Source organism: Acipenser ruthenus, unplaced genomic scaffold (genome assembly GCF_902713425.1).
Source record: "Acipenser ruthenus unplaced genomic scaffold, fAciRut3.2 maternal haplotype, whole genome shotgun sequence".
NCBI lineage: Eukaryota > Metazoa > Chordata > Actinopteri > Acipenseriformes > Acipenseridae > Acipenser > Acipenser ruthenus.
Genome location: NW_026708128.1, coordinates 63,115 through 82,500, shown reverse-complemented (window position 1 = coordinate 82,500; position 19,386 = coordinate 63,115). Strand labels below are relative to the sequence as shown.

General features: G+C 57.2%; 1 protein-coding gene across 1 annotated transcript in view; it reads left to right on the top strand.

The window, feature by feature from the left end:
• LOC117433825 (multiple epidermal growth factor-like domains protein 8) overlaps positions 1-19,313 on the top strand; it is a 27,437-nt gene extending 8,124 nt beyond the window's left edge. The window contains 36 exon segments of the mRNA XM_059019904.1: positions 1,029-1,136; positions 1,351-1,498; positions 1,606-1,769; positions 2,865-3,056; positions 3,486-3,689; positions 3,903-4,148; positions 4,314-4,432; positions 4,540-4,671; positions 4,804-4,917; positions 5,299-5,559; positions 6,489-6,673; positions 7,019-7,229; positions 7,397-7,619; positions 7,765-7,897; positions 8,163-8,259; positions 8,261-8,399; positions 8,587-8,697; positions 8,844-8,962; positions 9,068-9,272; positions 9,677-9,848; positions 10,371-10,534; positions 10,936-11,080; positions 11,966-12,021; positions 12,024-12,092; positions 12,094-12,200; positions 12,446-12,575; positions 12,861-13,071; positions 13,500-13,523; positions 13,526-13,713; positions 14,231-14,437; positions 14,588-14,751; positions 15,166-15,358; positions 15,470-15,640; positions 15,937-16,067; positions 16,314-16,446; positions 16,884-19,313. Coding sequence (XP_058875887.1) covers positions 1,029-1,136; positions 1,351-1,498; positions 1,606-1,769; positions 2,865-3,056; positions 3,486-3,689; positions 3,903-4,148; positions 4,314-4,432; positions 4,540-4,671; positions 4,804-4,917; positions 5,299-5,559; positions 6,489-6,673; positions 7,019-7,229; positions 7,397-7,619; positions 7,765-7,897; positions 8,163-8,259; positions 8,261-8,399; positions 8,587-8,697; positions 8,844-8,962; positions 9,068-9,272; positions 9,677-9,848; positions 10,371-10,534; positions 10,936-11,080; positions 11,966-12,021; positions 12,024-12,092; positions 12,094-12,200; positions 12,446-12,575; positions 12,861-13,071; positions 13,500-13,523; positions 13,526-13,713; positions 14,231-14,437; positions 14,588-14,751; positions 15,166-15,358; positions 15,470-15,640; positions 15,937-16,067; positions 16,314-16,446; positions 16,884-18,317 — 6,810 coding nt within the window. The 3' untranslated portion in view covers positions 18,318-19,313.
• Positions 19,314-19,386: the final 73 nt, after the last annotated feature.

Sequence of the window (19,386 nt, the reverse complement as noted above, 5' to 3'; positions counted from 1 at the left end):
GCCCGGACCGCCCGAACCGCCCAGTCCATTATTCACAGGAATCCGTTAATAATGAGTCATTCAGCAGACGCTGCGATCCGAAGAGACTCACAGAGACTAGGGGGGTGAACTCTGCATCATCAACACCTGCTGCTGCTGCTGCTGCTGCAGAGTCACTTCCAATAGGAGCTCGTTTGTTTTACGTCTCATCCGAAGGACGGCTGACAGTCAGATGAGGGTCTCTGGTGTCGATCGGGCTGATTTTAACGTTCAGAGTGAATTAAGAAACAGCTGCTTGGGTTTGTGATGATCGCTGCTTTTCTTAAAGACTCAAAGCGACCCACACAGACCCAAGCAGCTGTTTCTGAATTCGCTCTGAACGGTAAAATCAGCCCGATGGACACCAGCGACCCTCGTCTGATTGTTAGGAACTGATTTGAAGAATCTGTTTGTGCAGCACTAACTGTGTGTGTGTGTGTGTGTGATTATATAATTAGAAGCTTCTCCCAATTGACTCCCATTAGAATCTGACATTCCAGGGATAGAAATCAGACTCCTATTGCACAGCAGTGTCACCCAGTCCAGGTTTTACTACCAGCTTGATCAGCCCCCAGTGTGTCTTATTAAACTCCTAGTGAAACCAGGAATGGATCACACTGCTGTGCAGCGGGAGTCTTATTCCCACCTCTGCGTTTGGGACGTTTCTCTGTGGTGATAGTAAGTGGGATTCACTGTTATATTAAGAGCACTCCTTGTAAAGGGGTGCTCAGTGACCCGTACCCTCTCCCAGTCTCGCCTTGCTGGCTCAGTGTGTGGGGTGGTGGGGGTGGTGGGGGAGATGTTAGTCTGTTTACCAAACAAACGGGCCTCTGGTCACCCAGACAACAGGTGTGTGCTAACCTGCCCTTCGTGGCTCACTGCTCCTTGATTCAATCAGCCATTTAAAAAGCCATCTTTCAAACCCATTCTCCTATTAGCTTTATTAACATGCTCCCTGTCCCTGTGCACGAAGTGCTGACCCAGTCTCTCTCTCTCTCTCTCCTGGGCAGCACCAGCTGGATTACTGCTCCATGTATTCGGAGGAGAGCTCCTGCTCCAAGAACCCCGAGTGCAGCTGGTGTGGGGGGGGCTGCAGGTCCTACCAGCCCGACAGCGGCGTGAGTCTCTCTGTCTGTCTCTCTGTCTGTCTGTTGGTTCTCTGTCTCTGCCTCTCTCTCTCTCTTTCTGTCTGCAGTAGTTAATAAATAATTGTGAACTGCAGGTTTCTATCCCCTGCATCACAGCCAGTCTCTCTCCCCCTTGTCTTGTCAGTGTAATATATCCCAGTCTGTGTTCTGTACACTGACTTGCAGTGTGTCCTCCTGTCCACAGTGTGGCAGTGCAGGCTGCCTGGGTCTGGCTCGCTTCCTGTCTGACTGCCAGTCCTGTCTGGTGTTCAGCGGGCGCTCTGACTCCCTGCCCCAGGCCCCCGGGGAATTCGGCTGGTGCGTCCAGAACGAGACGTGCATACCTGTGACAGGTGAGTCTGTGTGTGTCTCTGACTGTGTCTGTGTGTGTCTCTCTCCCCTTCCCTCCCTGACTGTTTCCCCGTGTCTCTCCCTGACGGTGTCCCCCTGTGTGTTTCAGAGTCCTCGTCCTGTCGTGTTGATCAGATCTCCAGAGCTTACGGATGGTGGGGTGAGAAGACTCGCTTCATCACCTCGCTGGAGGACTGCCAGAGAGACAACCACGCCCCGGGCATCCACCTGCTCACCTTCCAGAACCCACGCAACGACTCGCAGCCCGACAAGGTCAGGACCACAGACGCTCGAACCCCTCTGCAGTCCCTCTCTCTCCCCCTCCTCTCTCCCCTCTTCCCTGTCTGTGTGACTCTGTGCAGTCTCTCTAACCCCTCTCTCTCTCTCTCCTCTCCTCTCCCCCCTCTCCTCTCTGTGACTCTCCTGTCTCTAATCCCTCTCTCCCCTCTCTCTCTCTCCCCCCTCTCCTCTCCTCTCTGTGACTCTCCAGTCTCTCTCCCCCGCTCCTCTCCTCTCCTCTCCTTTCTGTGACTCTCCTGTCTCTAATCCCTCTCTCCCCTCTCTCTCTCCCCCCTCTCCTCTCCTCTCTGTGATTCTCCAGTCTCTCTCCTCTCCTCTCCTCTCCTCTCCTCTCCTCTCCTCTACTCTCTGTGACTCTCCCTGTCTCTCTGACCCCTCTCTCCACCCTCTCCTCTCCTCTCTGTGACTCTCCAGTCTCTCTCCTCTCCTCTCCTCTCCTCTCCTCTCCTTTCTGTGACTCTCCTGTCTCTAATCCCTCTCTCCCCTCTCTCTCTCCCCCCTCTCCTCTCCTCTCTGTGATTCTCCAGTCTCTCTCCCCCCGCTCCGCTCCTCTCCTCTCCTCTCCTCTCCTCTCCTCTCCTCTCTGTGACTCTCCCTGTCTCTCTGACCCCTCTCTCCACCCTCTCCTCTCCTCTCTGTGACTCTCCAGTCTCTCTCCCCCCGCTCCTCCTCTTCTCTCCTCTCTGTGACTCTCCAGTCTCTCTCCTCTCCTCTCCTCTCCTCTCTGTGACTCTCCCTGTCTCTCTGACCCCTCTCTCCCCTCTCTCTCTCCCTCCTCTCCTCTCCTCTCTGTGACTCTCCAGTCTCTCTCCTCTCCTCTCCTCTCTGTGACTCTCCCTGTCTCTCTGACCCCTCTCTCCCCTCTCTCTCTCCCTCCTCTCCTCTCCTCTCTCTCTCCCTCCTCTCCTCTCCTCTCTGTGACTCTCCAGTCTCTCTGACCTCTCTCTCCCCTCTCTCTCTCCCTCCTCTCCTCTCCTCTCTGTGACTCTCCTGTCTCTCTGACCTCTCTCTCCTCTCCTCTCTGTGACTCTCCAGTCTCTCTGACCCCTCTCTCTCTCCTCTCCCCAGGTGTCTATCGTGCGCAGCACCTCCATCACTCTGAACCCCTCCACTGAGATGGACGTGACTCTGGCCTTCAAGGGCTTCATCCACCCGCTGTGGAGCAGCCCCGGCCCGGGGGATGTGGTGTCGGTGTGGGCCCGGGTCCAGAGGCTGTACGTGGCGGCGCGGATCGGCAAGGGCCCCAACACTGTGGAGCCGGTGAGGGACACACCAGAGCAGTACCAGTACAGAACCAGCGCAATGCAATGCAATGCAGTACAATACAATACTAGTGCAATACATTGTCAATACTGGTATAATACAATATTATAATTCATTATACCTGTTATTGGATCGTCTCAGCCAATGAGGTTCCTAGCTGGAGGAGCTGGGTCACTGGGAACATGACGATTATGATAATAATGATTAATAATCACCTCTCTCCTCGCCTCCCCCTCTCTCTCCTCTCCCCCCTCTCTCCCCCCTCTCTCCTCTCCCCCTCTCTCCTCTCCCCCCTCTCTCTCCTCTCCCCCCTCTCCTCTCCCCCTCTGTCCTCTCCCCCTCTCTCCATTCCTCTCTCTCCCCTCTCCTCTCCTCTCTCTGCTCCCCTCTCTCTCCTCTCCTCTCCCCTCTCTCTCCTCTCCCCAGTCGGAGGAGCTGGGTCGCTGGGCAGTGCAGCAGGATAAGATGAGCCTGCGTCTGGAGCGTTCTGGGGGGGAGCGGTTGTTCCAGAACCTGGAGCGCGGAAACAAGTACGCCGTGCAGATCGAGGGGTACCTGAACAACTCGGGGAACGGGCAGACGAGCGAGCTGACCCTGACCTGGAACCGGACCGGAGTGCCGGGGGGCAGCGTGAGTGCACCCTGCACCCTACACCCTACACACTGCACCCTGCACCCTACACACTGCACCCTGCACACTGCACCCTACACCCTGCACCCTACACCCTACACCCTACACACTGCACCCTGCATACTGCACCCTGCACCCTGCACCCTGCACACTGCACCCTGCACCCTGCACACTGCCTGTGTTTTGTGGTTTTTAATTCTGTCTGTGTTGCAGGAGATCTCGTTCCTGTTCCTGGAGCCCTTCCTGTCTGGCTCCTGCTCTCGTTACCCCTCCTGCCTCGCCTGCCTGGCGGACCAGGCCTGCGGCTGGTGCTCCCACAGCAGCTCCTGCCTGCCGCGCGTCGACCCGGCGCACAGCAGCACCACCACCCAGTGTGCGGGAGGGGAACTGCAGCTCATCCTGACACCCGGGAACTGCGTGCTGTGCGATGAGTACAGGGACTGCGGCTCCTGCAGCAAGGTGAGAGAGAGAGAGAGAGAGAGAGGAGAAGACAGTGTGTCTCTGTCTCTCTGTTAGTGTCTCACTGAGTGTGTGTGTGAGGATTATAGGGACTGTGGATGCTGCACAGAGAGGAGAGTCTCACTGACGGGCTGGTGTTGTGTTTTGTATTTTGTCCCTCTGCAGGACCCGTACTGCGAGTGGCAGATCAGCAGCAACAAGAAGGGAGACTTCGTGTGCAGCCGGAGGGGTCGAGTGGAGGGGTCGATCCGAAACGCAGAGAGCTGCCCCACACAGTGCAACCAGTGAGAGACTAGAGCAGAGCACGGGACCAGAGAGAGACTGAACACACCGTCGTTGCAGCCAGTAACAGAGTAACGCCGCTGTCTCTGTCTGTCTGTCTCTCTCTCAGGCGCAGGTCCTGCGGGGAGTGCCTCTCTAACTCCAGTCAGTGTGCGTGGTGCCAGTCTGCTCAGAGCTGCTTCTTCTTCGCCGCGTACCTCACCAAGTTCCCCTTCGGAGAGTGCAGGGACTGGTACGACAGGTGAGCTTCGAACCCCGGGGGGCCAAGCGCAGGGGGAAAAGAACCGCCTGCTCAAGCCAGCCACGCAGGCCAGCGATCGGGCCTCTAGAGTCTTCATCGGTGTGTTTTAACCCTCTCTCCTCCCTCTCTCAGTGTGCACTCGGCGCCGCAGTGTCTGGATTGCTCTCAGCACACTTCGTGTCAGGATTGCCTGCAGAACTTCGAGTGCGGCTGGTGTGGAAACCAGGACAACCCCACTATCGGCAGGTGAGGGAGGCTCTGTTCACGCTCTCGCACTCTGCTGTCGGCAGGTGAGGGAGGCTCTGTTCACGCTCTCGCACTCTGCTGTCGGCAGGTGAGGGAGGCTCTGTTCACGCTCTCGCACTCTGCTGTCGGCAGGTGAGGGAGGCTCTGTTCACGCTCTCGCACTCTGCTATCGGCAGGTGAGGGAGGCGCTGTTCACGCTCTCGCACTCTGCTGTCGGCAGGTGAGGGAGGCTCTGTTCACGCTCTCGCACTCTGCTATCGGCAGGTCACAGGGAAGAGAAGCTGTGTTCTTACTCGCGTCCTGCTGTCGGCTCTCTCCCTCCCTCTCTCCTCTCCCTCCCTCTCTCCCTCCCTCTCTCCTCTCCTCTCCTCCTCTCCCCAGGTGTCTGCACGGTGGTTACTCCGGGCTGCGTGACCCGGCTGGCTTCCCGAACTGCTCCGCGGCCGTGTCTGCGTCTCACCCCTCCCTGCCCTCCTGGGAGCCGGCCCTCTGGTCCTACCGCAGCTGCCCGGACGTGGACGAGTGCCGGCTGGGGAGCCACGTCTGCCACCCCTACGCCTCCTGCCACAACACGCCGGATTCCTACCAGTGCCACTGCCACCGCGGGTACACCGGGGACGGGGTGCAGCACTGCAACCGCACGTGAGTCTGAGAGGGGAGCGGGGAGAGGGGGGGAGGGGAGAGGGGAGAGGGGGGAGAGACTGTGTGTCTCTGGGAGAGGGGGTAGGGGGGATAGGGAGAGCTTCATCCGAATAATCAGTTTGTGTAGCTCTAGTGCAGAGCTTTGTGTAACCTCTCTCCCCTCTCCCCTCTCCCCTCTCCTATCCTCTCCTCTCCTCTCTCCTCTCTCTCCTCTCTCCCCCTCCTCTCTCCTCTCCCCTCTCCTTTCTCCCCTCTCCTCTCCTCTCTCCTCCCTCTCTCCTCTCTGTCTCCTCTCCTCTCTCCTCTCTCCTCTCTCCCCCTCCTCTCTCTCCCCCTCCTCTCCTCCCTCTCTCCTCTCCTCTCTCCTCTCTCTCCTCCCTCTCTCCTCTCCTCTCTCCTCTCTCTCCTCCCTCTCTCCTCTCCTCTCTCCTCTCTCCTCCCTGTCTCCTCTCTCTCTCTCCCCCGCCTCTCTCGCCTCCCTCTCTCCTCTCCTCTCTCCTCTCTCCCCCTCCTCTCTCTCCCCCTCCTCTCCTCCCTCTCTCCTCTCCTCTCTCCTCTCTCTCCTCCCTCTCTCCTCTCCTCTCTCCTCTCTCTCCTCCCTCTCTCCTCTCCTCTCTCCTCTCTCCTCCCTGTCTCCTCTCTCTCTCTCCCCCGCCTCTCTCGCCTCTCTCCTCCCTCTCCCTCTCTCCTCTCCTCTCTCCTCTCTCCCCCTCCTCTCTCTCCCCCTCCTCTCCTCCCTCTCTCCTCTCCTCTCTCCTCTCTCTCCTCCCTCTCTCCTCTCCTCTCTCCTCTCTCCTCCCTGTCTCCTCTCTCTCTCTCCCCCGCCTCTCGCCTCCCCCTCTCCTCTCCTCTCTCCTCTCCCCCTCTCCTCTCCTCTCTCCTGTCTCCCCCTCTCCTCTCCTCTCTCCTGTCTCCCCCTCTCCTCTCAGCTGCTATAACGAGTGTGTGCACGGGCAGTGCAGTGGTCCCCCGGACTATCTGTGCCAGTGTGAGCTGGGCTGGACCTCCAACAGCAGCGCGGTGGAGCAGAGCGGGGTGGAGTGTGAGCTGGACTGCGGCTGCAACTTCCACAGCACCTGTGAGACTGGACTGGGGGTCTGCGACCACTGCCAAGGTGTGTGTGCGTGTGTGCGTGTGTGCGTGTGCGTCTGTGTGTGTTTGTATTTCACAAATTAATTTATATTCAAGAGACGGTGAACTGAACAGATTAACTTACATCTCTCCTCTCCCCCTCTCTACCCTCTCTACCCTCTCTCCCATCTCCCTACCCTTCCCTCTCCTCCCTACCCTTCCCTCTCCTCTCTCCTCCCTTCCCTCTCCTCTCTCCTCCCTCCCTCTCCTCTCCTCTCTCCTCTCTCCTCCCTTCCCTCTCCCCTCTCCTCCCTCTCTTCCCTCTCCTCTCTCCTCTCTTCCCTCTCCTCCCTCTCTTCCCTCTCCTCTCTCCTCTCTCCTCTCTCAGACTGGACGCAGGGTGAGCGTTGTGAGCTGTGCCGGCCTGGCAGTTTTGGCAGCGCTGTGGAGCTGGGGGGCTGCTCCCAGTGCGCCTGCAATGGTCACGGACTGGAAGAGCTGGGATTCTGCGAGGGGAGCGGGGGGGTGTGCCACTGCGGGGACGCCACCGAGGGGCAGCACTGCGAGAAGTGTGTGAGCGGACACTATGGGGACCCCCGGTGAGAGAGAGAGACCCCCAGCGACTGTGTGTGTGTGTGTGTGTGTGTGTGTGTGTGTGTGTGTCTCGTTCTCCTCTCTCGTTGTGTGTGTGACGGTGAGAGACACTGATGAGAAACATGCTGTTCTCACCACTCCTCTCTCCTCTCCTCTCCTCTCCCTCTCTCAGGAATAACGGTACCTGTTACCTGGAGTGTGGGGGCCGCGTGTTCCTCCCCAATGTGACCTCCATGGCGCTGGGCTCTGCGAGGGGGCTGGGGGTCTCCGAGGGGGGGCTGTCCTACTGCCTGTGGGTCCTGTCAGCCTCCAGCCACCTGCAGCCCTGCTCTGGAGAGAGCCAGTGCCCCAGCATGAGCCTGACTATCCATCCAGACGTCAACACAAACTGCACTGTGAGTGCGACAGTGTGACTGAAACTAGAAGAGACCGAGTCACGCAGACCAGCGTTTGGACTCTAATTCTATACTAATGTCTCTCTCTCTCTCTCTCTCTCTCTCTCTCTCTCTCTCTCTCTCTCTCTCTCTCTCTCTCTCTCAGAGTAACTATGTCTATGTGTTTGACGGGCTCCCGGAGTTCCTCAGTGATGGGGTGCTGCGCTCCGACCGCAACCTGATTGGTGCGTTCTGTGGGACGGCCAGGAACGAGCCAATCACAGTGGCCGCTGCCTCAGGTAACCTAGCAACCCGAATAAACACTTTCAGTAATAAAACAACAACAAAAAAAATTGTATTAAGTTGCAAAATAATATAAATACCAATTTTAACATTTGTATGTCCCTCCCTCCTCCTCCTCCCTCCACTCTCCCCTCCCTCTCTTCCTCCCTCCCTCTCTCCCCTCCCTCTCTTCCTCCCTCTCTCCCTTCTCCCTCCCTCTTCCCTCCCTCCCTGTTCTCTCCCCTCTTCCCTCTCTCCCTCCTCCCTCCCTCCCTCTCTCAGGGCTGGTGGCAGTGTATTTCGAGGTGAACATGACTGACAGCCCCTGGCCCCTCTCTCCTGTCGGGTTCAACGCCTCCCTGCGTGTGCGGCGCTGTGCCCCCCCCGGGCTGCCCCCCGGCTCAGCGCTGCCAGGAGGGGGTGTGTGTGTGTGAGAGCGGCTTCGCTGGCCCCGACTGCACCCTGGAGGTGTGTCCCGGGGGGTGTGGAGAGAGCCAGGGGCGAGGAGCCTGCAACACTGTGAGTATCCCAGAGACGCAGACAGCTGTGGGGGTGGCCTGTCTCTCAGTAACCCCTCTGTGTTTACTGGGGGTGTGTGTGTGTGTGTGTGTGTGTGTGTGTGTGTGTGTGTGTGGGTGTGTGTGTGGGTGTGTGTGTGTGTGTTAGTAACCCTCTCTGTCTCTCTCTGTCTCTCTGTGTGTTTCAGAGTCTGGGGGTGTGTGTTTGCACAGAGGGCTTCGCTGGGTCGGACTGCTCTCTTCCGGTGAACTCGTCCAGGATCATCTGGGAGACGCTGATAGACACGCAGCGCACCACGGTGAGGCCACGCTGCCCCCCCTGCTTCACCCCGAGCTTCTGTCAACGTCTCTTACCTTCCTGTCTCTCTCTCTCTCTCTCTCTCTCTCTCTCTGTTTCTCTCTCTCTCACTGGTCCCCCCTAACTCTCTCTCTCTCTCTCTCTCAGAACCAGGCTCACCGGTTCCTGCAGAGGTTCGCTCACTCTCTGGTCGAAGGGCCCGACTCCACACTGTGGCTCTTCGGGGGCTTGTCTCTGCGGGAGGGCATTCTGGGAAACGTCTACAGGTACGGAGGACTGGGACTTTCATCCAGGAAACCTCATTGTGTGTGTCTGTGTTTATAATAATCTCTCTCTCTCTCTCTCTCTCTCTCTCTCTCTCTCTCTCTCAGGTTCTCTATCTCGGATCGCCGCTGGACTCAGATGCTCACCAGCACGGCTGACGGCAGCCCTGGCCCCGCCCCTCGCTACTTCCACGCGGCCGCCTTCGTGGCCAATCAGAACGCCATGTTCGTGACGGGCGGGCTGACGCAGGGGGGCGTGGCCTCGGACATGTGGAGCCTCAACCTGGTGACACTGCAGTGGAGACAGGAGAACGTAAGAGAGAGAGAGAGGGATTAATGAGAGGGAGGGAGGGAGGGAGGGAGGGGAAAGGGATGAGAGAAGGGAGAGAGTCAAGGGGGGAGGGAGAAAGAGGGGGAGATGTATCTGAGGAAGAGCAGGGATACTGAGACAATAGAGGTGACACTCAGAGTTTGTGTTAGTGACTGTAACACAAACACACCTCGCCTCTGCCCACTCTCTCTCCCCCCTCCCCCCTCCCCTCTCCCTCTCTCTCCCCCCCCTCTCTCCATCTCTCTTCCCCCTCTCATTCCCCTCTCCCCTCTCTCGTTCCCCTCTCCCCTCTCTCGTTCCCCTCTCCCCTCTCTCCCCTCCACCCCCTCTCTCCACCCTCACCCCCTCTCTCTCCCCCCTCTCCTCCCCTCTCCTCTTCGGTACAGTCTCTCCTGCTCCCCCCGGTGGCGGGTCACACCCTGACAGTGCGTCGCGGCCGCTCCCTGCTGCTGATTGGAGGGTACTCCCCTGAACACGGGTTCAACAACAAGTTGCTGGAGTTCAACCTGGAGACTGGGAACTGGAGCGCGGGGCTGCAGACTGGGACGCCCCCTACTGGTAAGAACAGCAACTACACCCTCGAAGTCTTACTAATTATAATAGAAATTAGAAATTACACCATTCAAGTACAACCAACCGCTAACTACTGCTAAATACAACCTGGAGTTGGTGAGACTGCTCTGCTCGTCTTATTGCCATCCCTGGTGATCTCTGTATTGTATTGAATTGGTCTCTGTATTGACGTACACTCATAGGGATGGGAATAAGATTCCTATTGCAGAGCAGTTTGATCCGCTCCTGGTTTTGCTAGGAGTTTAATAATAAGACACACCTGAGCTTGTTAGCTAGACACACTGGGGGCTGATCAAGCTGGTAGTAAAACCTGGACTGGGTGACAGTGCTGTGCAATAGGAGTCTAGTTTCCATCCCTGATAAAGTGAATGGGTGTGTGTGCGCTCCCAGCGTATCCACACGCGAGGATGCTATGGAATAACCCGGGTCATCCTCCCGAGTGAATTAACCACAGAGGCTCCCCGTGGAGGTTCTGCTTGCGTAACGGGCGCCTCGCTGTCCACACAGGTCTGTACGGTCACTCTGCCGTGTATCACGAGGGCACGGACGCGCTCTACCTGTTCGGAGGCTATCGCTTCCACGTGGGGTCCGTGGCTCCGTCTGCTGAGCTCTACAGCCTCTTCTACCCCAACCTGACCTGGAGCCTGCTCGCTCCGTCACAGGGCAAGAAGGTACTGTACCCTGCACCCTGCACCCTGCACACTGTACCCTGCACCCTGCACCTGCACCCTACACTCTATCTCCTACACCCTACACACTGTACCCTGCACCCTACACTCTATCTCCTACACCCTACACACTGTACCCTGCACCCTACACTCTATCTCCTATACCCTGCACCCTACACACTGTACCATGCACCCTTCACACTGTACCCTGCACCCTACACACTATCTCCTATACCCTGCACCCTACACTCTATCTCCTATACCCTGCACACACACTCCACCATAGTTAAACAGTGTAATCGTATCTGTGTTGCTGTATTGTATAGTACCCTCTCTCTCTCTCTCTCTCCTCTCTCTCTCTCTCTCTCTCTCTCTCTCTCTCTCTCTCTCTCTCTCTCTGGTAGCCGCTGTCTCGCTTCCTCCACATGGGGGCTCTCTTCCAGGACACCATGGTGATCGTGGGGGGGCGCACTGAGCAGGAGGCGTTCAGCAACACAGTGCTGCTCTACCAGATCAACTGCAACACCTGGGTGCAGCCCAGCCAGCCAGGTACTGACACACTGAGACACACTGAGACACACACACTGAGACACACTGAGACACACACAGACACAGTGCTGCTCTACCAGATCAACTGCAACACCTGGGTGCAGCCCAGCCAGCCAGGTACTGACACACTGAGACACACTGAGATACACACACTGAGACACACTGACACACACACAGATACAGTGCTGCTCTACCAGATCAACTGCAACACCTGGGTGCAGCCCAGCCAGCCAGGTACTGACACACTGAGACACACTGAGACACACTGACACACACTGACACACACACAGACACAGTGCTGCTCTACCAGATCAACTGCAACACCTGGGTGCAGCCCAGCCAGCCAGGTACTGACACACTGAGACACACTGAGACAACACTGAGACACACTGAGACACACTGAGACACACACAGACACAGTGCTGCTCTACCAGATCAACTGCAACACCTGGGTGCAGCCCAGCCAGCCAGGTACTGACACACTGAGACACACTGAGACACACACACTGAGACACACTGAGATACACACACAGACACAGTGCTGCTCTACCAGATCAACTGCAACACCTGGGTGCAGCCCAGCCAGCCAGGTACTGACACACTGAGACACACACACTGAGACACACACACTGAGACACACTGACACACACTGACACAGACACAGACACAGTGCTGCTCTACCAGATCCCACTGCAACACCTGGGTGCAGCCCAGCAAAGTGAGTGAGGGATCCACGATGCCCACACGAGACGCATCTAAACAAGAGCACGGAAACCACAGGAAACGTAATCCTGTGATACTTCTCATGCAGTGCTGCTTTTGACCCCCCCCCCCCCCCTCTGTCTCTCTCTCTCTCTCCCCCCCCCCTCACTCCTCTCCTCTCAGAGTCCTGGCAGGGCGTGCCTCTCGACCCCTCTGTCTCTCACGCCATGGCTGTGGCGGTGGGGGGCGCCTCTTCCTGTGCGGCGGGTTCAACGGGGTCGCGCTGGGGCGCATGCTGACCCTCACCCTGCCCCTCTGACCCCTGCCTGGTGCTGACCACAGCCAGCTCCTGTAACCAGAGCAGCGGGAGCTGTGTGTGGTGGAGAGAGAGCTGTGTGTCTGCAGACACGGCCGACCGGTGAGTCTATACAACACCGCTACACAACTACACAACTACACCGCTACACAGCTATACAACTACACAGCTATACAACTACACAGCTATACAACTACACTACACAACTACACTGCTACACTGCTACACAACTATACAACTACACAACAACACCGCTACACAACTACACTATACAACTACACAGCTGCACAACAGAACTACACTATACCCTGTGTGTCAGTGTGTGTGTGTGTTATCTCTCTTTCTAGATTGGGGTGCAGTACGGGACAGTCTCAGTGTCTCCCCGTGCCTCGCTCTCCGGATGAGTGCCGCAGATTGCACACCTGCAGTGAGTGTCTCGCCCGACACCCCAAAACCATGAACCTGCCCCCCACACAGGTGAGCACCTGAGAGGTGTGGTAAAGCATAGGGAAGCATTGTAAAGCACAGAGAGGTCTGGTAAAGCATAGGGAAGCATTGTAAAGCACAGAGAGGTCTGGTAAAGCATAGGGAAGCATTGTAAAGCACAGAGAGGTCTGGTAAAGCATAGGGAAGCATTGTAAAGCACAGAGAGGTCTGGTAAAGCATAGGGAAGCAATGTAAAGCACAGAGAGGTCTGGTAAAGCATAGGGAAGCATTGTCTCTACTAATCTCTGCTAATCTCCCTGCTTGTCGCCCCCTCAGATGGTTCAGCAGTGCAAGTGGTGCACTAACTGCCCTGAGGGGGCCTGCATCGGCCGGGAGGGGAGCTGCACCTTGGAGAACGACTGCCGCATCAACCAGCGTGAGATCTTCACTGCCAGCAACTGCTCTGAGATCAGCTGCGAGGCCTCGGACTGCCCCAAGTGCACCGCGTCGGGCAAGTGTATGTGGACAAGGCAGTTCAAACGCACAGGTGAGAGAGGCAGGGCTGGAGAGGGGAGAGGCAGGGCTGGAGAGGGGGGAGAGGCAGGGCTGGAGAGGGGGAGAGGCAGGGCTGGAGAGGGGGAGAGGCAGGGCTGGAGAGGGGGAGAGGCAGGGCTGGAGAGGAGGAGAGGCAGGGCTGGAGAGGGGGAGAGGCAGGGCTGGAGAGGGGGAGAGGCAGACCAGCGTTTGGGCTCTAGTGCCTTCATCAGTGTGATTGAAACTAGAAGAGACCGAGTCAAGCAGACCAGCGTTTGGGCTCTAGTGCCTTCATCAGTGTTATTGAAACTAGAAGAGACCGAGTCAAGCAGACCAGCGTTTGGGCTCTAGTGCCTTCATCAGGGTTACTGAAACTAGAAGAGACAGAGTCAAGCAGACCAGCGTTTGTGTTATATCTCTCCCCCCCTCCCCTCTCTCTAGGGGAGACCCGTCGTATCCTCAGTGTGACCCCTCCCACGACTGGACGTGTTTCAGCCACTCCCTGCTCAACGTGTCTCCCATGCCAGTGGAGTCCTCGCCCCCCCGGCCCTGCCCCACCCCCTGCCACCAGCACAGGTCCTGCAGGGAGTGCTTGGGCTCCAAGGGGGCTGACGGGGGCTGGAGGCGATGCCTGTGGAGTCTGTCTCTCAGCCAGGTAACAAGCAGACCCTCTTCCCCTCCCTCTCGTCACTCCCTCTCCTCCCTCCCTCTCCTCACTCCCTCTCCTCATTCCCCTCCCTCTCCCCTCTCCCTCTCCTCACTCCCTCTCCCCTCCCTCTCTCTCCCCCTCACTCTCCCCTCACTCCCTCTCCTCACACACTCTCTCTCCCTATTTTACATTGATTCTCAAACTGACTCTCCCCTCTTCTTTCACACTCTCTCTCTCTCTCTGTGTCTCTCTCAGCCCCTCCTGTATTGATTATAGATCAGTCTGTCTCTGTGAGCCCCTCCTGTATTGATTGGTTATTGAGTATTTGATCAGTGTCTCTCAGCCCCTCTTGTATTGATTATAGATCAGTCTCTGTCTCTGTGAGCCCCTCCTGTATTGATCCGTGTCTCTCTCTCTCTCTCTCTGTCTGTGTCAGCCCCTCCTGTATTGATTATAGATCCGTCTCTGTCTCTGTGAGCCCCTCCTGTATTGATCCGTGTCTCTCTCTCTCTCTCTCTCTCAGTGTGTCAGCCCCTCCTACCTCCCCCTGCTCTGCGTGGCTGGCCGCTGTGGCCGGGTGCTCAACGGATCAGAGAGCTGTTCCCCCGAGTGCTCCCGGCTCCAGCAGTGCTCCTCCTGCATTCGCCAGCCCAGCTGCGGCTGGTGCGCTGCGCGGGGGCTCAACGGGGCGGGGCAGTGCCTGCAGGGGGCCTGGGGGGAGCCCAGCAGGGTAGGTAACACGCCTGTCTCTCTGTGTGGGACTGTGTGTGTGTGTGTGTGTGTGTGTGTGTGTGTGTGTGTGTGTGTGAGAGTTTGTCAGTGTTGTTGAGTGCTCTGCTGACTAGGCCTCTCCTCTCCTCCTCTCTCCTCTCCAGGTCAGAGTGGGGGTACCTGCACGGAGTCCAACGGGACCTGGGCCTTCCTGTCCTGCCCCCCCGAGAACGAGTGTCTGAACGGACACCACGACTGCAACGCCACGCAGAACTGCAACGACAAACTCCAGGGCTACGAGTGCCCCTGCAAGAGCGGGTACACGCTGCACAAGTGAGTCTGTGAGTCTGTGTGTCTGTCTGTGTGTCTGACAAACTCCAGGGCTACGAGTGCCCCTGCAAGAGCAGGTACATGCTGCACAAGTGAGTCTGTGAGTCTGTCTGTGTGTCTGTGAGTCTATCTGTGTGTCTGCAAGTTTGTCTGTTTGTCTGACAAACCCCAGTGTAAGCCGGTGTGTGCGCACAGGGCTGTGTGAATGGCACCTGTTGATCAGTCCCTCTCTCTCTCTCAGTGTGACAGGGCAGTGTGTGCGCAGGGCTGTGTGAATGGCACCTGTATTGATTATTGATCAGTCCCTCTCTCTCTCTGTCTCAGTGTGACAGGGCAGTGTAAGCCGGTGTGTGCGCAGGGCTGTGTGAATGGCAGCTGTATTGATTATTGATCAGTCCCTCTCTCTCTCTGTCTCAGTGTGACAGGGCAGTGTAAGCCGGTGTGTGCGCAGGGCTGTGTGAATGGCACCTGCGTGGAGCCCAATCGCTGCCAGTGCCACTTTGGCTATGTGGGCGAGAACTGCTCCGTGGAGTGCCACTGCAACAAGCACAGCAACTGTGCCAACGTGACGGCCCAGGACTCCTGCCTGCAGTGCTTCAACAACACCATGGTAAGAGCAGGGAGCGCTGTGCTTCGGATAGCTGCGTTTCGGATCACTGTTTGTTTTTCATTTTGCATTGTGTCTGACTGCACCGTGTGTTGTTCTCACCCCGGCCTGCAGGGGGAGCACTGTGAGAAGTGCCGGCCTCTCTTCGTGGGCTCAGCTGTGAAGGGAGGGGCTTGCAAGCCCTGCAGGGAGCATTGCCGCGGCAACAGCGACATCTGCATCACCCACGAGGAGAACAAGAGAGCAGCGAGAGAGCCGGACAAATACCCCCTGGAGCCAGACCTGGTGAGAGAGAGAGGGAGAGAGAGAGGGGAGGGGTTTGCGGTTCACTGTGTCCTGGGTTTCAGAACCCCCAGTTGGGTAGGGGTAGGGGTTTAGGGTGTGGGGTTGGGGGTTCACTCTCTCCTGGGTTTCAGATCCCCAGCTGGGTAGGGGTAGGGATAGGGTGTGGGGTTGGGGGTTCACTCTCTCCTGGGTTTCAGATCCCCAGCTGGGGTTGTTGTTGGGGGCAGGGGGGGGGTTTGGGTTAGGGTTGGGGGGTAGGGTGTGGGTGTGGGGGTTCACTCTCTCCTGTGTTTCAGATCCCCAGCTGGGTGGGGGAAGGCCCTCGTGAGGACAATGTGATCTGTGTGAACTGCCAGAACAGCAGCTCCGGAGAGAAGTGTGAGAGCTGCCTGCCGGGGTACTTCCTGCTGGAGGGCAAGTGCAGCAAGTGAGTGAGAGCCAGGGCAATCGCAGTCACTAACACAGACACTGTCACTCACACAGTCACTAACAGTCACTGTCACTAACACAGACACACTCACTAACACAGACACTGTCACTAACACAGTCACTATCACTATTACAATGCTATTTTCTTCAGTTACAACAACTGCAGTTAAAATGATGCTGCAGTAAATACAATTAGTTACACTAAATAACTGAAACATAACCCCCCCCCCCTCCACCCCCCCAGGTGTAAGTGTAACGGTCATGCAGACACGTGTGAGGTGGACGGCACGGGCTGCCCCTGCCAGAACAACACAGAGACCCTGCCCTGTCTGTCCCAGCAGAGCGACGGGAGCAAGAGGAACTGCTATGAGCTGCAGGTGAGGAGAGGAGAGGGGAGAGGGGGGAGAGAGGAGAGAGTAGAGGGAGGAGAGGAGAGGAGAGGAGGGGAGAGAGAGGAGAGGAGGGGGAGAGGGGAGAGAGGGGAGAGGGAGGAGAGAGAGAGGGGAGAGGAGAGAGAGGAGAGGAGGGGAGGGGAGAGGGAGGAGAGAGAGGAGAGAGGGGGGAGAGGAGAGAGGAAGGAGAGAGGAGAGAGATGAGAAAGGGAGAAGAGGGGAGAGACAAGGACAGGTAGGGAGAGGGGAGAGGCAGGGAGGGGTCAGGAGGGCCATGGAAGTGTTTTATGGTGAAAAAATGTATCCATGTAGAATTTGTAAAAAGTGTTCTCTCCCCCCCACTCCTCTTTTCACACTCTCCCTTTCACCTCCCCTCCCACCTTCCACCTCCCTCTCTCTCCCCTCCCCTCCCCTCCTGACAGTGTGCCAAGTGCAAGGACTCCTTCAACGGGAGCCCGGTGGACGGGCGGCAGTGCTACCGGCAGTTCAACGTGGAGCAGGAGTTCTGCTTCGACCCCACGTCCCAGAGCAACTGCTACCACGAGCCCAACCTCAAGAGCCTGCCCAGGGGCCGCACCGTCTTCTTCGCTGCGCAGCCCAAGTTCACCAACGTGGACATCCGCGTCACCATCGACGTGACCTTCGGGGGCGTGGAGCTCTACGTGTCCAACTCCCCGGACACCTTCGTGGTCACCGTGGACAAGCAGACGGGCGTCCACTCCGTGCACATCAGCACGTCCGCGGAGCCGTCTCCTATCAGAGGAGGGGCCAGAGACGCCAACGCCAGCTCCAGCAGCGGCCAAGCCCTGCAGCAGCAACAGCCCACCTCGCTGGCCAGGGTGAGGGAGGTGCGTGCCTCGGGTCTGATCACCTACATCACGGTGAGCTCCCAGAACACCGTGCTGGTGGTGCGCGGGGTGACCGACCGGGTCGTGATCACCTACCCCCACGAGGTCCACACCCTCAAGTCCAGCCGATTCTATATCGCGTTGCTGGGGACCGGCGGGGCAGGCGAGGGGGCGGCCGCGGCTTCCAGCGAGTCCCAGGGAGTGCTGTTCCTCCGGCAGGACCAGGCCCACATCGATCTCTTCGTTTTCTTCTCCGTCTTCTTCTCCTGCTTCTTCCTCTTCCTGTCGGTCTGCGTCTTGCTCTGGAAGGTCAAGCAGTTCCTGGATTTCCGCCAGGAGCAGCAGCGCCACCTGCAGGAGATGACCAAGATGGCGTCCAGGCCGTTCGCCAAGCTCAGCGTCTACCTGGAACCCGAGGAGCAGCAGCAGCAGCAGCAGCATCCGCGGCCTCCCTCCTCTTCCTCCTCCTCCTCCTCCTCCTCCTCGCACCTCCTCTTGCTTCAGAAGCAGGGTGGTGGAGGGAGTGGAGGGGGTCACTTGGTCTATCTGCTTCCCAGAGCTCAGGGGGGGAAAGTGGGGCTCGGAGGAGGTGGAGGGGTTGGGATTGGGGGAACAAAAGGCAAACCAGCTTCCTACCAGAAACAGGACGCTCTACGACAACACCACCATAATCATCACCATAACAACCACCACCACCACCACAGCAGCTACCAGCAGTTCTGCCGCTCCGACCCCTTCCTCTCCCAGCTCATGGGCTTCTCCTACCCCAGCTTCAAGGTGGGCCCGATCACCCTGGAGCCCACTGACGACGGGATGGCGGGCGTGGCCACCGTGCTCCTGCAGCTGCCGGGGGGGGTGCTGGCCCCCAACCGGGCCTGCCTGGGCTCGGCCCTGGTCACCCTGAGACACAACCTGCAGGAGTACTGCGGGGCCACCGCGAGCCACGGGGCCACGCACGCCAGGAAGAGGATCCTGAGCCACGAGAATCTGACCACCATGTCCATGTAGGGAGACCAGCGGGTCCTCTGATTCTCCTTCCTCTGACCCCTGTGTGTGTTTTTTTGAATTTTTTATCAGTAAAGTTCTCCATCCAGAGTCCTGAAGGAGTTTATTAATCTCATTCTTTTTGTTTTTTGTAAAGTGTTATCTGTTAAACCAATCCTGGAGTAGTTTGACCCCGTAGTTCACCCCCCTAGTGTCTGAAAGTCGCTTTGGATAAAAGCGTCTGCTAAATGACTCACTGATAATAATATTACAAGCTCCCCTCACACACTGAGTGGGGTGATACTCTGCTTGTGAAATAAAGACTGATTGGATAGTGGGATTGGAACACAGGCCCCCTGATTGGACGGGAGGATTGGATCTCCGACTGGGAATAATCTGCTTGTGAAATAAAGCCTTCGGATTGGCCGGGCCAAGTTGTAATTGCAAACACGAGTGGATAATAATGTGGGTGGGGACAATGGGCTTGTGGAAGATAAAGACTTCTGATTGGACGACAGTGTGATTAGGAGGCCGGCTGCATGCAATGAGACTGACACACGACTTCAGAACAGAAACTGAACTGAACTGGCTGCTTTAATGATCATGAAGGATCTGCAAATACACCGCTGTCGTTTTTATGTGTCGATTTTCACATACTGTATAAAAAGGACTACAGCTCCCATCACCCCTTGCTGTTGCTACACATGTAGCGAGGCATGCTGGGAGCTGTAGTTCTTATTCCAATGACTGTGGGTGCAGGACAGATAGCAGACTCCTCAGAAGAGTGTTTTTATTTGTATTATTTTATTTGATTGTGTTTTTGTATCAAAGAAAGAAGATGCAGGACAGTTTAATGCCTGCTAATGTTGATTTTATTTTTTAAATGTTTTAGGGTTCCACCGAGTTATAATCGTAACGCTCTGGGCTGTTAATTCTGCCAGCTGAACTCCCCGCGCTTCAGTTTACACTCTGATGTTTTACATGAAACACTACCTTAATAATGTGTGTCTGATTGGTGGCTTTGTTTCTCGCACCCCTCTCTGAAGTATCGTATGATGGAACGCGTTTGGAGTTTTACAGACGAGACAATAAA